Consider the following 12,621-nt stretch of genomic DNA (forward strand, 5'->3'; position numbering starts at 1 on the left):
CTTTGCTGATTTCTTTTGATTTTCCCATGATGTCAAGCAAAGAGGCACTGAGTTTGAAGGTAGGCCTTGAAATACATCCACAGGTACACCTCCAATTGACTCAAATTATGTCTATTAGCCTATCAGAAGCTTCTAAAGCCATGACATCATTTTCTGGAATTTTCCAAGCTGTTTAAAGGCACAGTCAACTTAGTGTATGTAAACTTCTGACCCACTGGAATTGTGATACAGTGAATTATAAGTGAAATAATTTGTCTGTAAACAATTGTTGGAAAAAATACTTGTATCATGCACAAAGTAGATGTCCAACTGACTTGCCAAAACTATAACAAGAAATTTGTGGAGTGGTTGATAAACAAGTTTTAATGACTCCAACCTAAGTGTAGTACACTATACCGCCTGGTATAGAGGTCCTGGATGGCAGGAGGCTTGGCCCCAGTGATGTACTGGGCCGTTTGTACTACCCTCTGTAGTGCCTTGCGGTCGGAGGCCGAGCAGTTGCCATACCAGGCAGTGATGCAACCTCTCGATGGTGCAGCTGTAGAACCTTTTCAGTGTCTGAGGACCCATGCCCAATTTTTTCCATCTCCTGAGGGGGATTAGGTTTTGTCGTGCCCGCTTCACGACTGTCATGGTGTGCTTGGACCATGTTAGTTTGTTGTTGATGTGGACACCAAGGAACTTGAAGCTCTCAACCTGCTCCACTGCAGCCCCGTCGATGAGAATGGGGGCGTGCTCGGTCCTCTTTTTTCTATGAGATAATATCAGTCAGTTAACATGACGTTTAGGAATTATGAAGCCTTTATGTGCTTGTCTTGATTACATAAATGCAAATTCACAAAAAGTGATGTTAGCTGAGGAAGATTATCTCATAGAACAAAACGTATAAGATCTCTTAAGCCTGTGTTTACCACAGACCTGATTTTCAGCATTTATTTTAAAAATAATACAAAAATAAAAAGAATAATTTCCTCATAGGCTTTGGCCAACGAGCCATGGCAGAGTTAGCATCCGTTCGTGCCTACAAAAAGATGCCATTACTATTGCTCTCTATTTTTGAAGTGGTCCATTTTCTTCTTCTACTACTTCTATTAGTTTTTTGTTGTTGTATTTATTAGGTATCCCCATTAGCTGTTGCCAAGGCAGCAGCTACTCTTCCTGGTGTCCAAACACAGTAAGGCACTTACATTACATATAAAACAAAAGATAAACAGTACATCCTACTTGGTTAACCAACTGAAAGGGTGCATAATGCTCCCTCGAGTGTGTTGTTTGAACAGGTAAAAAAACAAGGTTGGCGATTTACTGCCTCCTGCAGTTATGGAATGTTTTATCACACGTATAATTCATTGGCTGATCCCTCCTGAGGACCTGGATGGAATTATGTGATTCTTCTGGAAGTCCCACCCAGTTGACTACTTAAACAGGGTGAAAGTACTCAATGGCGGTGCCCATGCTAAAACTGGCTTTTGGGCAGTAGAATCCTCTCTGGGGTGTAACCACTGTCTCTCTTTGTTTTCAGGAGTCTCCTGAAGTCGAGGATGACATGACCACAAACGAAGTAAGACTGAACACTAGTTGATTAACTGTCAATAACTTAAAAATGCAGTGATTGGTTGTATGAGTTTTTAGACGGTCATCATTGAGGGATTTTGTCAACAAGGCAGCGTGGTGTATTGTCCAGAGTCATACAAAATCTCTTTTCCATCAAATAAATGTTAGAATTTTCTGACACATTTTCATTGGGAAGGCAGATAAAACATATTTGATCCAAAGCGATCCCTTTAGCATGGGAAAACACAGAAACCGACTAATTACTACACATTTTATTTATCACCTTTGTCTTGAGCCCACTTCACCGTCGGACACAGAGGGGCACAATGGCTCACGCCCGGCAGGCAACCCGGTTCCAAATTGAATGTAATTAAGTTTCAGCCGGTGCAAAACATTCCAACACGGGCGCCCGGCGAAGTTAATCTAGCCCACTCATTGGTTGAGAGTTCTGAATCCCCTACCACAGATAGCGGAGTGGGAGGAGCAACAGTTGGACGAGCCAGTGGATTTCAACAACTGCAAGATTGACCCAGCCCCTTTTCAGCTGGTGGAGCGGACGTCTCTGCATAAGGTGTGTCATCATCAGTTCACCTGTCAATCAACCCTTATCAATCTGCACAACCAACCTGCTGTCATCCGTTATTTTTGGAGGAACTCTTTAGTTTATAATGCTTAAGTGTATCCACTGGATAAGTGTCTGCTAAATGACTCAAATCTAATACCAGGCAACAAGTAAATTGTTAATTGACGTCCCTTTAAATTGATGGGGTTGGTGACAGAAATGTGATGGCACGCAGCTCCACTAGACCAGAGCCTTCCATTACAAATAGAAGGCTCTGCACTAGACTGACATTTTTTGAATAGTCCATTTGTTCTCATTGACATTTTAATGGATGTCATCTATTGCTCTCTCTCTCGTTCTCTCCATACCCCCATATGAATGTAACTACCATGTACACTGCCGTTCAAAAGTTTGGGGTCACTTAGAAATGTCCTTGTTTTTGAAAGAAAAGCCATTTTCTTTGTTCCAATGGCACGTTGTGTTAGCTAATCCAAGTTGATCATTTTAAAAGGCTAATTGATCATTAGAAAACCATTTTGCAATTATGTTAGCACAGCTGAAAACTGTTGTTTTGATTTAAGGAAGCAATAAAACGGTCCTTCTTTAGACTAGTTGAGTATCTGGAGCATCAGCATTTGTGGGTTCGATTACAGGCTCAAAATGGCCAGAAACAAAGACCTTTCTTCTGAAACTCTTCAGTCTATTCTTGTTCTGAGAAATGAGGCTATTCCATGCGAGAAATTGCCAATAAACTGAAGATCTCGTACAACGCTGTGTACTACTCCTTTCACAGAACAGCGCAAACTGGCCCTAACCAGAATAGAAAGAGGAGTGGGAGGCCCCGGTGCACAACTGAGCAAGAGGGCAAGTACATTAGAGTGTCTAGTTTGAGAAACAGACGCCTCACAAGTCAGCTTCAACTGGCAGCTTCATTAAATACTACCCGCAAAACACCAGTCTCAACGTCCATAGCGAAGAGGTAACTCTGGGATGCTGGCCTTCTAGGCAGAGTTCGTCTGTCCTGTGTCTGTGTTATTTTGCCCATCTTAATCTTTTCTTTTTATTGGCCAGTCTGAGATATGGCCTTTTCTTTGCAACTCTGCCTAGAAGGCCAGCATCCCTGAGTCGCCTCCTCACTTCACTAAACTTGGATTAGCTAACACAATGTGCCTTTGGAACACAGGAGTGATGGTTGCTGACAATGGGCTTCTACGCCTATGTAGATATTCCATTAAAAAAATCTGCCTTTTCTAGCTACAATAATCATTTACAACATTAACAATGTCTACACTATATTTCTGATCAATTTGATGTTATTGTAATGAACAAAAAATGTGCTTTTCTTTCAAAAACATTACTAAGTGACCACAAACTTTTGAACGGCAGTGTAAATACAGCACTTAGATTTTATAGGCCATTTAATCTAAAGTGGGACCTTCCTTTCTCTTCCCTATCTCCTTTGTTTTATCCCTCTATCTGGTCATGTTGTTCCTTCTAATCTGCTCTACCCTCTCTGTCTCGTGCTCTCTCTCTCCTTCTCCTTCTCTTTCTTCAGACTCACACCATATTCTCTTTGCTGGGGCTGGACCATGCCTATGTGACCAGTACTGGACGACTGGTGGGAGTCGTCTCCCTCAGGGAGGTGGGTGTTCCTGTGCACTAGAACTCTGATGTCACTGTGATGTCATGTAGTTTGATTCATTTCTATTTTCACACTGTTGTCATCATGAGTGATTGAGGGCAGTTCATCTTAAAATCCCGACAAGCACATCACAGGAAACCTTCCTGTTTACTTTGGCTGTGATTGTGTTTGAATATTGTCATCACCTTAGATCAGTTCTAAGGACAATATTGCGCTTCATGAATCAGCAGTAACCTCAGGCTAATCAATTTGCTCATTACAGAAATTGCTGCAGATTAAGGTTGCCTTGGCAACAATCCTGTAAATTTGAAGATCTAATCAATTGTAATATGAATCACATTGTTTACTCCAAAATGACTCCATAATGTTCCATCCTCTCTCCACTCTTCTTTCAATCCTCTCCCTCATCTTTTGTCATCCTTGCTCCTTATTTTATTCCTCCATCTCTACCTCTCCTCTCTCTGTCCAATATCTAGCTTCGTAAGGCCATAGAAGGCTCAGTGACCGTGACAGGAGTGAAAGTTCGCCCCCCACTGGCCAGTTTCCGTGACAGCGGCAACAACACCACCAACGTTTCAGAGGTGACAGAGCTACACAAGCTTTGGAACCGCCACAGAGGCCTCTCGTTACCACGGGACCCCACCCCGCCTGACATGGAGGACCAATTGAACGATATGTATGAGGAGAGTCCTGTCCACTTCACACAGGACCAATCAGATTTGGAGTTTGAAACCAGCCCCGCTGACAATACGGACCTGCCATCGGAATTGGTTCTTCAGGAAAGCCTCTCACTAACAGAGGACCAAACAGAAGAGTTTATCTTAGAGTGCAGCCCTTCCCACACTGACGAATCAGAGCTAGCCTGTGATTTTGACCACCCCCACCTCCCTGAGACTTATCAATCGGAGCCGGCGAAGGAACATGGAACCCCGCCCGAGAACATACAGCAAATGGACCAATCAGAACTGCAGTGTGAGCGAAGTACCACTGAGGACCAATCGGAATGACAGAAGGGGCGACGGACGATTCAATGGTTTGTTGAGGTTTCTACAACCTTACAGGTCATTTTCACCTGAATCTCCAAGCTGGATGTCTGTGTCCACGATATATTGGTGTGTGTTTGTGTGGACGTGTTTAGTGACCAGAAGTCCTCACAACAATAGTAAATGAACGAAAATATGACCAACTGGGGACATTTTGTTAGTCCCCACAAGGTCAAGTGCTATTTCTACAGGGTTTAAGATTGTTAGAATTGCCCATGCAGCCATCTGGTATTGACACTACTTCCCCCAAATGAGTGAGAGAGAGGGTGAGAAGGAACAACATGACCAGACAAAGGGATAGAGAGAGGGAAGAGAGAGGGAAGAGAGAGGGATAGAGAGAGGGAGGGATAGAGAGAGAGGGAAGAGAGAGAGGGATAGAGAGAGGGATAGAGAGGGATAGAGAGGGGGAAGAGAGAGGGAAGAGAGATGGATAGAGAGAGGGAAGAGAGAGGGAAGAGAGAGGGACGAGAGAGGGTGAGAAGGAACAACATGACCAGACAAAGGGATAGAGAGAGGGAAGAGAGAGGGATAGAGAGAGGGATAGAGAGAGGGATAGAGAGAGGGATAGAGAGAGAGGGAAGAGAGAGAGGGAAGAGAGAGGGTGAGAAGGAACAACATGACCAGACAAAGGGATAGAGAGAGGGATAGAGAGAGGGGAAGAGAGAGGGTGAGAAGGAACAACATGACCAGACAAAGGGATAGAGAGAGGGATAGAGAGAGGGATAGAGAGAGGGAAGAGAGAGGGTGAGAAGGAACAACATGACCAGACAAAGGGATAGAGAGAGGGGAAGAGAGAGGGTGAGAAGGAACAACATGACCAGACAAAGGGATAGAGAGAGGGATAGAGAGAGGGATAGAGAGAGGGAAGAGAGAGGGATAGAGAGAGGGATAGAGAGAGGGATAGAGAGAGGGAAGAGAGAGGGATAGAGAGAGGGTGAGAAGGAACAACATGACCAGACAAAGGGATAGAGAGAGGGATAGAGAGAGGGAAGAGAGAGGGTGAGAAGGAACAACATGACCAGACAAAGGGATAGAGAGAGGGATAGAGAGAGGGAAGAGAGAGGGATAGAGAGAGGGAAGAGAGAGGGATAGAGAGAGGGAAGAGAGAGGGTGAGAAGGAACAACATGACCAGACAAAGGGATAGAGAGAGGGAAGAGAGAGGGAAGAGAGAGGGATAGAGAGAGGGAAGAGAGAGGGTGAGAAGGAACAACATGACCAGACAAAGGGATAGAGAGAGGGAAGAGAGAGGGAAGAGAGAGGGATAGAGAGAGGGAAGAGAGAGGGATAGAGAGAGGGTGAGAAGGAACAACATGACCAGACAAAGGGATAGAGAGAGGGAAGAGAGAGGGATAGAGAGAGGGATAGAGAGAGGGTGAGAAGGAACAACATGACCAGACAAAGGGATCGAGAGAGGGAAGAGAGAGGGATCGAGAGAGGGAAGAGAGAGGGAAGAGAGAGGGAAGAGAGAGGGATAGAGAGAGGGAAGAGAGAGGGAAGAGAGAGGGATAGAGAGAGGGATAGAGAGAGGGAAGAGAGAGGGAAGAGAGAGGGAAGAGAGAGGGATAGAGAGGGATAGAGAGAGGGATGGAAGAGAGGGATAGAGAGAGGGATAGAGAGAGGGAAGAGAGAGGGAAGAGAGAGGGATAGAGAGAGGGAAGAGAGAGGGAAGAGAGAGGGAAGAGAGAGGGATAGAGAGAGGGATAGAGAGAGGGAAGAGAGAGGGTGAGAAGGAACAACATGACCAGACAAAGGGATAGAGAGAGGGAAGAGAGAGGGAAGAGAGAGGGTGAGAAGGAACAACATGACCAGACAAAGGGATAGAGAGAGGGAAGAGAGAGGGATAGAGAGAGGGAAGAGAGAGGGAAGAGAGAGGGTGAGAAGGAACAACATGACCAGACAAAGGGATAGAGAGAGGGATAGAGAGAGGGATAGAGAGAGGGAAGAGAGAGGGTGAGAAGGAACAACATGACCAGACAAAGGGATAGAGAGAGGGAAGAGAGAGGGATAGAGAGAGGGATAGAGAGAGGGATAGAGAGAGGGATAGAGAGAGGGAAGAGAGAGGGAAGAGAGAGGGATAGAGAGAGGGAAGAGAGAGGAATAGAGAGAGGGAAGAGAGAGGGTGAGAAGGAACAACATGACCAGACAAAGGGATCGAGAGAGGGAAGAGAGAGGGATAGAGAGAGGGATAGAGAGAGCGAAGAGAGAGGGAAGAGAGAGGGTGAGAAGGAACAACATGACCAGACAAAGGGATAGAGAGAGGGAAGAGAGAGGGATAGAGAGAGGGATAGAGAGAGGGATAGAGAGAGGGAAGAGAGAGGGAAGAGAGAGGGTGAGAAGGAACAACATGACCAGACAAAGGGATAGAGAGAGGGAAGAGAGAGGGATAGAGAGAGGGATAGAGAGAGGGTGAGAAGGAACAACATGACCAGACAAAGGGATCGAGAGAGGGAAGAGAGAGGGATCGAGAGAGGGAAGAGAGAGGGAAGAGAGAGGGAAGAGAGAGAGGGAAGAGAGAGGGAAGAGAGAGGGATAGAGAGAGGGATAGAGAGAGGGAAGAGAGAGGGAAGAGAGAGGGAAGAGAGAGGGAAGAGAGAGGGAAGAGAGAGGGATAGAGAGAGGGATAGAGAGAGGGATGAAGAGAGGGATAGAGAGAGGGATAGAGAGGGAAGAGAGAGGAAGAGAGAGGGATAGAGAGAGGGAAGAGAGAGGGAAGAGAGAGGGAAGAGAGAGGGATAGAGAGAGGGATAGAGAGAGGGAAGAGAGAGAGGGTGAGAAGGAACAACATGACCAGACAAAGGGATAGAGAGAGGGAAGAGAGAGGGAAGAGAGAGGGTGAGAAGGAACAACATGACCAGACAAAGGGATAGAGAGAGGGAAGAGAGAGGGATAGAGAGAGGGAAGAGAGAGGGAAGAGAGAGGGTGAGAAGGAACAACATGACCAGACAAAGGGATAGAGAGAGGGATAGAGAGAGGGATAGAGAGAGGGAAGAGAGAGGGTGAGAAGGAACAACATGACCAGACAAAGGGATAGAGAGAGGGAAGAGAGAGGGATAGAGAGAGGGATAGAGAGAGGGATAGAGAGAGGGATAGAGAGAGGGAAGAGAGAGGGAAGAGAGAGGGATAGAGAGAGGGAAGAGAGAGGAATAGAGAGAGGGAAGAGAGAGGGTGAGAAGGAACAACATGACCAGACAAAGGGATCGAGAGAGGGAAGAGAGAGGGATAGAGAGAGGGATAGAGAGAGCGAAGAGAGAGGGAAGAGAGAGGGTGAGAAGGAACAACATGACCAGACAAAGGGATAGAGAGAGGGAAGAGAGAGGGATAGAGAGAGGGATAGAGAGAGGGAAGAGAGAGGGAAGAGAGAGGGTGAGAAGGAACAACATGACCAGACAAAGGGATAGAGAGAGGGAAGAGAGAGGGATAGAGAGAGGGAAGAGAGAGGGAAGAGAGAGGGATAGAGAGAGGGATAGAGAGAGGGATAGAGAGAGGGTGAGAAGGAACAACATGACCAGACAAAGGGATCGAGAGAGGGAAGAGAGAGGGATAGAGAGAGGGAAGAGAGAGGGAAGAGAGAGGGAAGAGAGAGGGATAGAGAGAGGGATAGAGAGAGGGAAGAGAGAGGGATAGAGAGAGGGAAGAGAGAGGGGAAGAGAGAGGGATAGAGAGAGGGAAGAGAGAGGGATAGAGAGAGGGAAGAGAGAGGGTGAGAAGGAACAACATGACCAGACAAAGGGATAGAGAGAGGGAAGAGAGAGGGAAGAGAGAGGGAAGAGAGAGGGATAGAGAGAGGGAAGAGAGAGGGATAGAGAGGGTGAGAAGGAACAACATGACCAGACAAAGGGATAGAGAGAGGGAAGAGAGAGGGTGAGAAGGAACAACATGACCAGACAAAGGGATAGAGAGAGGGATAGAGAGAGGGAAGAGAGAGGGTGAGAAGGAACAACATGACCAGACAAAGGGATAGAGAGAGGGATAGAGAGAGGGAAGAGAGAGGGAAGAGAGAGGGAAGAGAGAGGGTGAGAAGGAACAACATGACCAGACAACGGGATAGAGAGAGGGATAGAGAGAGGGGAAGAGAGAGGGAAGAGAGAGGGTGAGAAGGAACAACATGACCAGACAAAGGGATAGAGAGAGGGAAGAGAGAGGGATAGAGAGAGGGATAGAGAGGGAAGAGAGAGGGATAGAGAGAGGGAAGAGAGAGGGATAGAGAGGGATAGAGAGAGGGAAGAGAGAGGGAAGAGAGAGGGTGAGAAGGAACAACATGACCAGACAAAGGGATAGAGAGAGGGAAGAGAGAGGGAAGAGAGAGGGATAGAGAGAGGGAAGAGAGAGGGATAGAGAGGGTGAGAAGGAACAACATGACCAGACAAAGGGATAGAGAGAGGGAAGAGAGAGGGTGAGAAGGAACAACATGACCAGACAAAGGGATAGAGAGAGGGATAGAGAGAGGGAAGAGAGAGGGTGAGAAGGAACAACATGACCAGACAAAGGGATAGAGAGAGGGAAGAGAGTGGGAAGAGAGAGGGATAGAGAGAGGGATAGAGAGAGGGAAGAGAGAGGGAAGAGAGAGGGTGAGAAGGAACAACATGACCAGACAAAGGGATAGAGAGAGGGAAGAGAGAGGGATAGAGAGAGGGAAGAGAGAGGGAAGAGAGAGGGTGAGAAGGAACAACATGACCAGACAAAGGGATAGAGAGAGGGAAGAGAGAGGGATAGAGAGAGGGAAGAGAGGGGGAAGAGAGAGGGATAGAGAGAGCGAAGAGAGAGGGTGAGAAGGAACAACATGACCAGACAAAGGGATAGAGAGAGGGAAGAGAGAGGGATAGAGAGAGGGTAGAGAGAGGGAAGAGAGAGGGAAGAGAGAGGGTGAGAAGGAACAACATGACCAGACAAAGGGATAGAGAGAGGGAAGAGAGAGGGATCGAGAGAGGGGAGAGAGAGGGATAGAGAGAGGGAAGAGAGAGGGAAGAGAGAGGGATAGAGAGAGGGATAGAGAGAGGGAAGATAGGGATAGAGAGAGGGAAGAGAGAGGGATAGAGAGAGGGAAGAGAGAGGGAAGAGAGAGGGAAGAGAGAGGGATAGAGAGAGGGAAGAGAGAGGGAAGAGAGATGGATAGAGAGAGGGAAGAGAGAGGGTGAGAAGGAACAACATGACCAGACAAAGGGATAGAGAGAGGGAAGAGAGAGGGAAGAGAGAGGGTGAGAAGGAACAACATGACCAGACAAAGGGATAGAGAGAGGGATAGAGAGAGGGTGAGAAGGAACAACATGACCAGACAAAGGGATAGAGAGAGGGAAGAGAGAGGGAAGAGAGAGAGGGAAGAGAGAGGGAAGAGAGAGAGGGAAGAGAGAGGGAAGAGAGAGGGGAAGAGAGAGGGAAGAGAGAGGGTGCGAAGGAACAACATGACCAGACAAAGGGATAGAGAGAGGGAAGAGAGAGTGAAGAGAGAGTGAAGAGAGAGGGATAGAGAGAGGGATAGAGAGAGGGAAGAGAGAGGGATAGAGAGAGGGTGAGAAGGAACAACATGACCAGACAAAGGGATAGAGAGAGGGAAGAGAGAGGGAAGAGAGAGGATAGAGAGAGGGAAGAGAGAGGGTGAGAAGGAACAACATGACCAGACGAAGGGATAGAGAGAGGGAAGAGAGAGGGAAGAGAGAGGGAAGAGAGAGGGATAGAGAGAGGGAAGAGAGAGGGAAGAGAGATGGATAGAGAGAGGGAAGAGAGAGGGTGAGAAGGAACAACATGACCAGACAAAGGGATAGAGAGAGGGAAGAGAGAGGGAAGAGAGAGGGTGAGAAGGAACAACATGACCAGACAAAGGGATAGAGAGAGGGATAGAGAGAGGGTGAGAAGGAACAACATGACCAGACAAAGGGATAGAGAGAGGGAAGAGAGAGGGAAGAGAGAGAGGGAAGAGAGAGGGAAGAGAGAGGGGAAGAGAGAGGGAAGAGAGAGGGTGCGAAGGAACAACATGACCAGACAAAGGGATAGAGAGAGGGAAGAGAGAGTGAAGAGAGAGTGAAGAGAGAGGGATAGAGAGAGGGATAGAGAGAGGGAAGAGAGAGGGATAGAGAGAGGGTGAGAAGGAACAACATGACCAGACAAAGGGATAGAGAGAGGGAAGAGAGAGGGAAGAGAGAGGGATAGAGAGAGGGAAGAGAGAGGGTGAGAAGGAACAACATGACCAGACAAAGGGATAGAGAGAGGGATAGAGAGAGGGATGAGAGAGGGTGAGAAGGAACAACATGACCAGACAAAGGGATAGAGAGAGGGATAGAGAGAGGGATAGAGAGAGGGTGAGAAGGAACAACATGACCAGACAAAGGGATAGAGAGAGGGAAGAGAGAGGGAAGAGAGAGGGATAGAGAGAGGGAAGAGAGAGGGATAGAGAGAGGGAAGAGAGAGGGATAGAGAGAGGGAAGAGAGAGGGAAGAGAGAGGGATAGAGAGAGGGAAGAGAGAGGGATAGAGAGAGGGAAGAGAGAGGGAAGAGAGAGGGATAGAGAGAGGGAAGAGAGAGGGAAGAGAGAGGGATAGAGAGAGCGAAGAGAGAGGGAAGAGAGAGGGTGAGAAGGAACAACATGACCAGACAAAGGGATAGAGAGAGGGATAGAGAGAGGGAAGAGAGAGGGTGAGAAGGAACAACATGACCAGACAAAGGGATAGAGAGAGGGAAGAGAGGGATAGAGAGAGGGAAGAGAGGGAAGAGAGAGGGATAGAGAGAGGGAAGAGAGAGGGAAGAGAGAGGGTGAGAAGGAACAACATGACCAGACAAAGGGATAGAGAGAGGGAAGAGAGAGGGATAGAGAGAGGGAAGAGAGAGGGTGAGAAGGAACAACATGACCAGACAAAGGGATAGAGAGAGGGAAGAGAGAGGGATAGAGAGAGGGAAGAGAGGGGGAAGAGAGAGGGATAGAGAGAGCGAAGAGAGAGGGTGAGAAGGAACAACATGACCAGACAAGGGATAGAGAGAGGGAAGAGAGAGGGATAGAGAGAGGGTAGAGAGAGGGAAGAGAGAGGGAAGAGAGAGGGTGAGAAGGAACAACATGACCAGACAAAGGGATAGAGAGAGGGAAGAGAGAGGGAAGAGAGAGGGATAGAGAGAGGGAAGAGAGAGGGTGAGAAGGAACAACATGACCAGACAAAGGGATAGAGAGAGGGAAGAGAGAGGGATCGAGAGAGGGGAGAGAGAGGGATAGAGAGAGGGAAGAGAGAGGGAAGAGAGAGGGATAGAGAGAGGGATAGAGAGAGGGAAGAGAGGGATAGAGAGAGGGAAGAGAGAGGGATAGAGAGAGGGAAGAGAGAGGGAAGAGAGAGGGAAGAGAGAGGGAAGAGAGATGGATAGAGAGAGGGAAGAGAGAGGGAAGAGAGAGGGTGAGAAGGAACAACATGACCAGACAAAGGGATAGAGAGAGGGAAGAGAGAGGGAAGAGAGAGGGAAGAGAGAGGGATAGAGAGAGGGAAGAGAGAGGGAAGAGAGAGGTTGAGAAGGAACAACATGACCAGACAAAGGGATAGAGAGAGGGAAGAGAGAGGGTGAGAAGGAACAACATGACCAGACAAAGGGATAGAGAGAGGGATAGAGAGAGGGAAGAGAGAGGGTGAGAAGGAACAACATGACCAGACAAAGGGATAGAGAGAGGGAAGAGAGAGGGAAGAGAGAGGGATAGAGAGAGGGATAGAGAGAGGGATAGAGAGAGGGAAGAGAGAGGGGAAGAGAGAGGGAAGAGAGAGGGTGCGAAGGAACAACATGACCAGACAAAGGGATAGAGAGAGGGAAGAGAGAGGGAAGAGAGAGGGAAGAGAGAGGGATAGAGAGAGGG

General features: G+C 47.7%; 1 protein-coding gene across 1 annotated transcript in view; it reads left to right on the plus strand.

Annotated features, from left to right (window-relative positions):
* LOC109871808 (chloride channel protein 2-like) overlaps positions 1-5,150 on the plus strand; it is a 112,101-nt gene extending 106,951 nt beyond the window's left edge. Inside the window, exons 21-24 of the mRNA XM_031807330.1 lie at positions 1,523-1,561; positions 2,021-2,125; positions 3,672-3,758; positions 4,235-5,150. Of these exons, the coding sequence (XP_031663190.1) occupies positions 1,523-1,561; positions 2,021-2,125; positions 3,672-3,758; positions 4,235-4,765 (762 nt within the window). The 3' untranslated portion in view covers positions 4,766-5,150. The remainder of the gene's footprint in view (positions 1-1,522; positions 1,562-2,020; positions 2,126-3,671; positions 3,759-4,234) is intronic.
* Positions 5,151-12,621: the final 7,471 nt, after the last annotated feature.

The sequence above is a fragment of the Oncorhynchus kisutch genome, linkage group LG27 (assembly GCF_002021735.2).
Source record: "Oncorhynchus kisutch isolate 150728-3 linkage group LG27, Okis_V2, whole genome shotgun sequence".
Taxonomy (NCBI): Eukaryota; Metazoa; Chordata; class Actinopteri; order Salmoniformes; family Salmonidae; genus Oncorhynchus; species Oncorhynchus kisutch.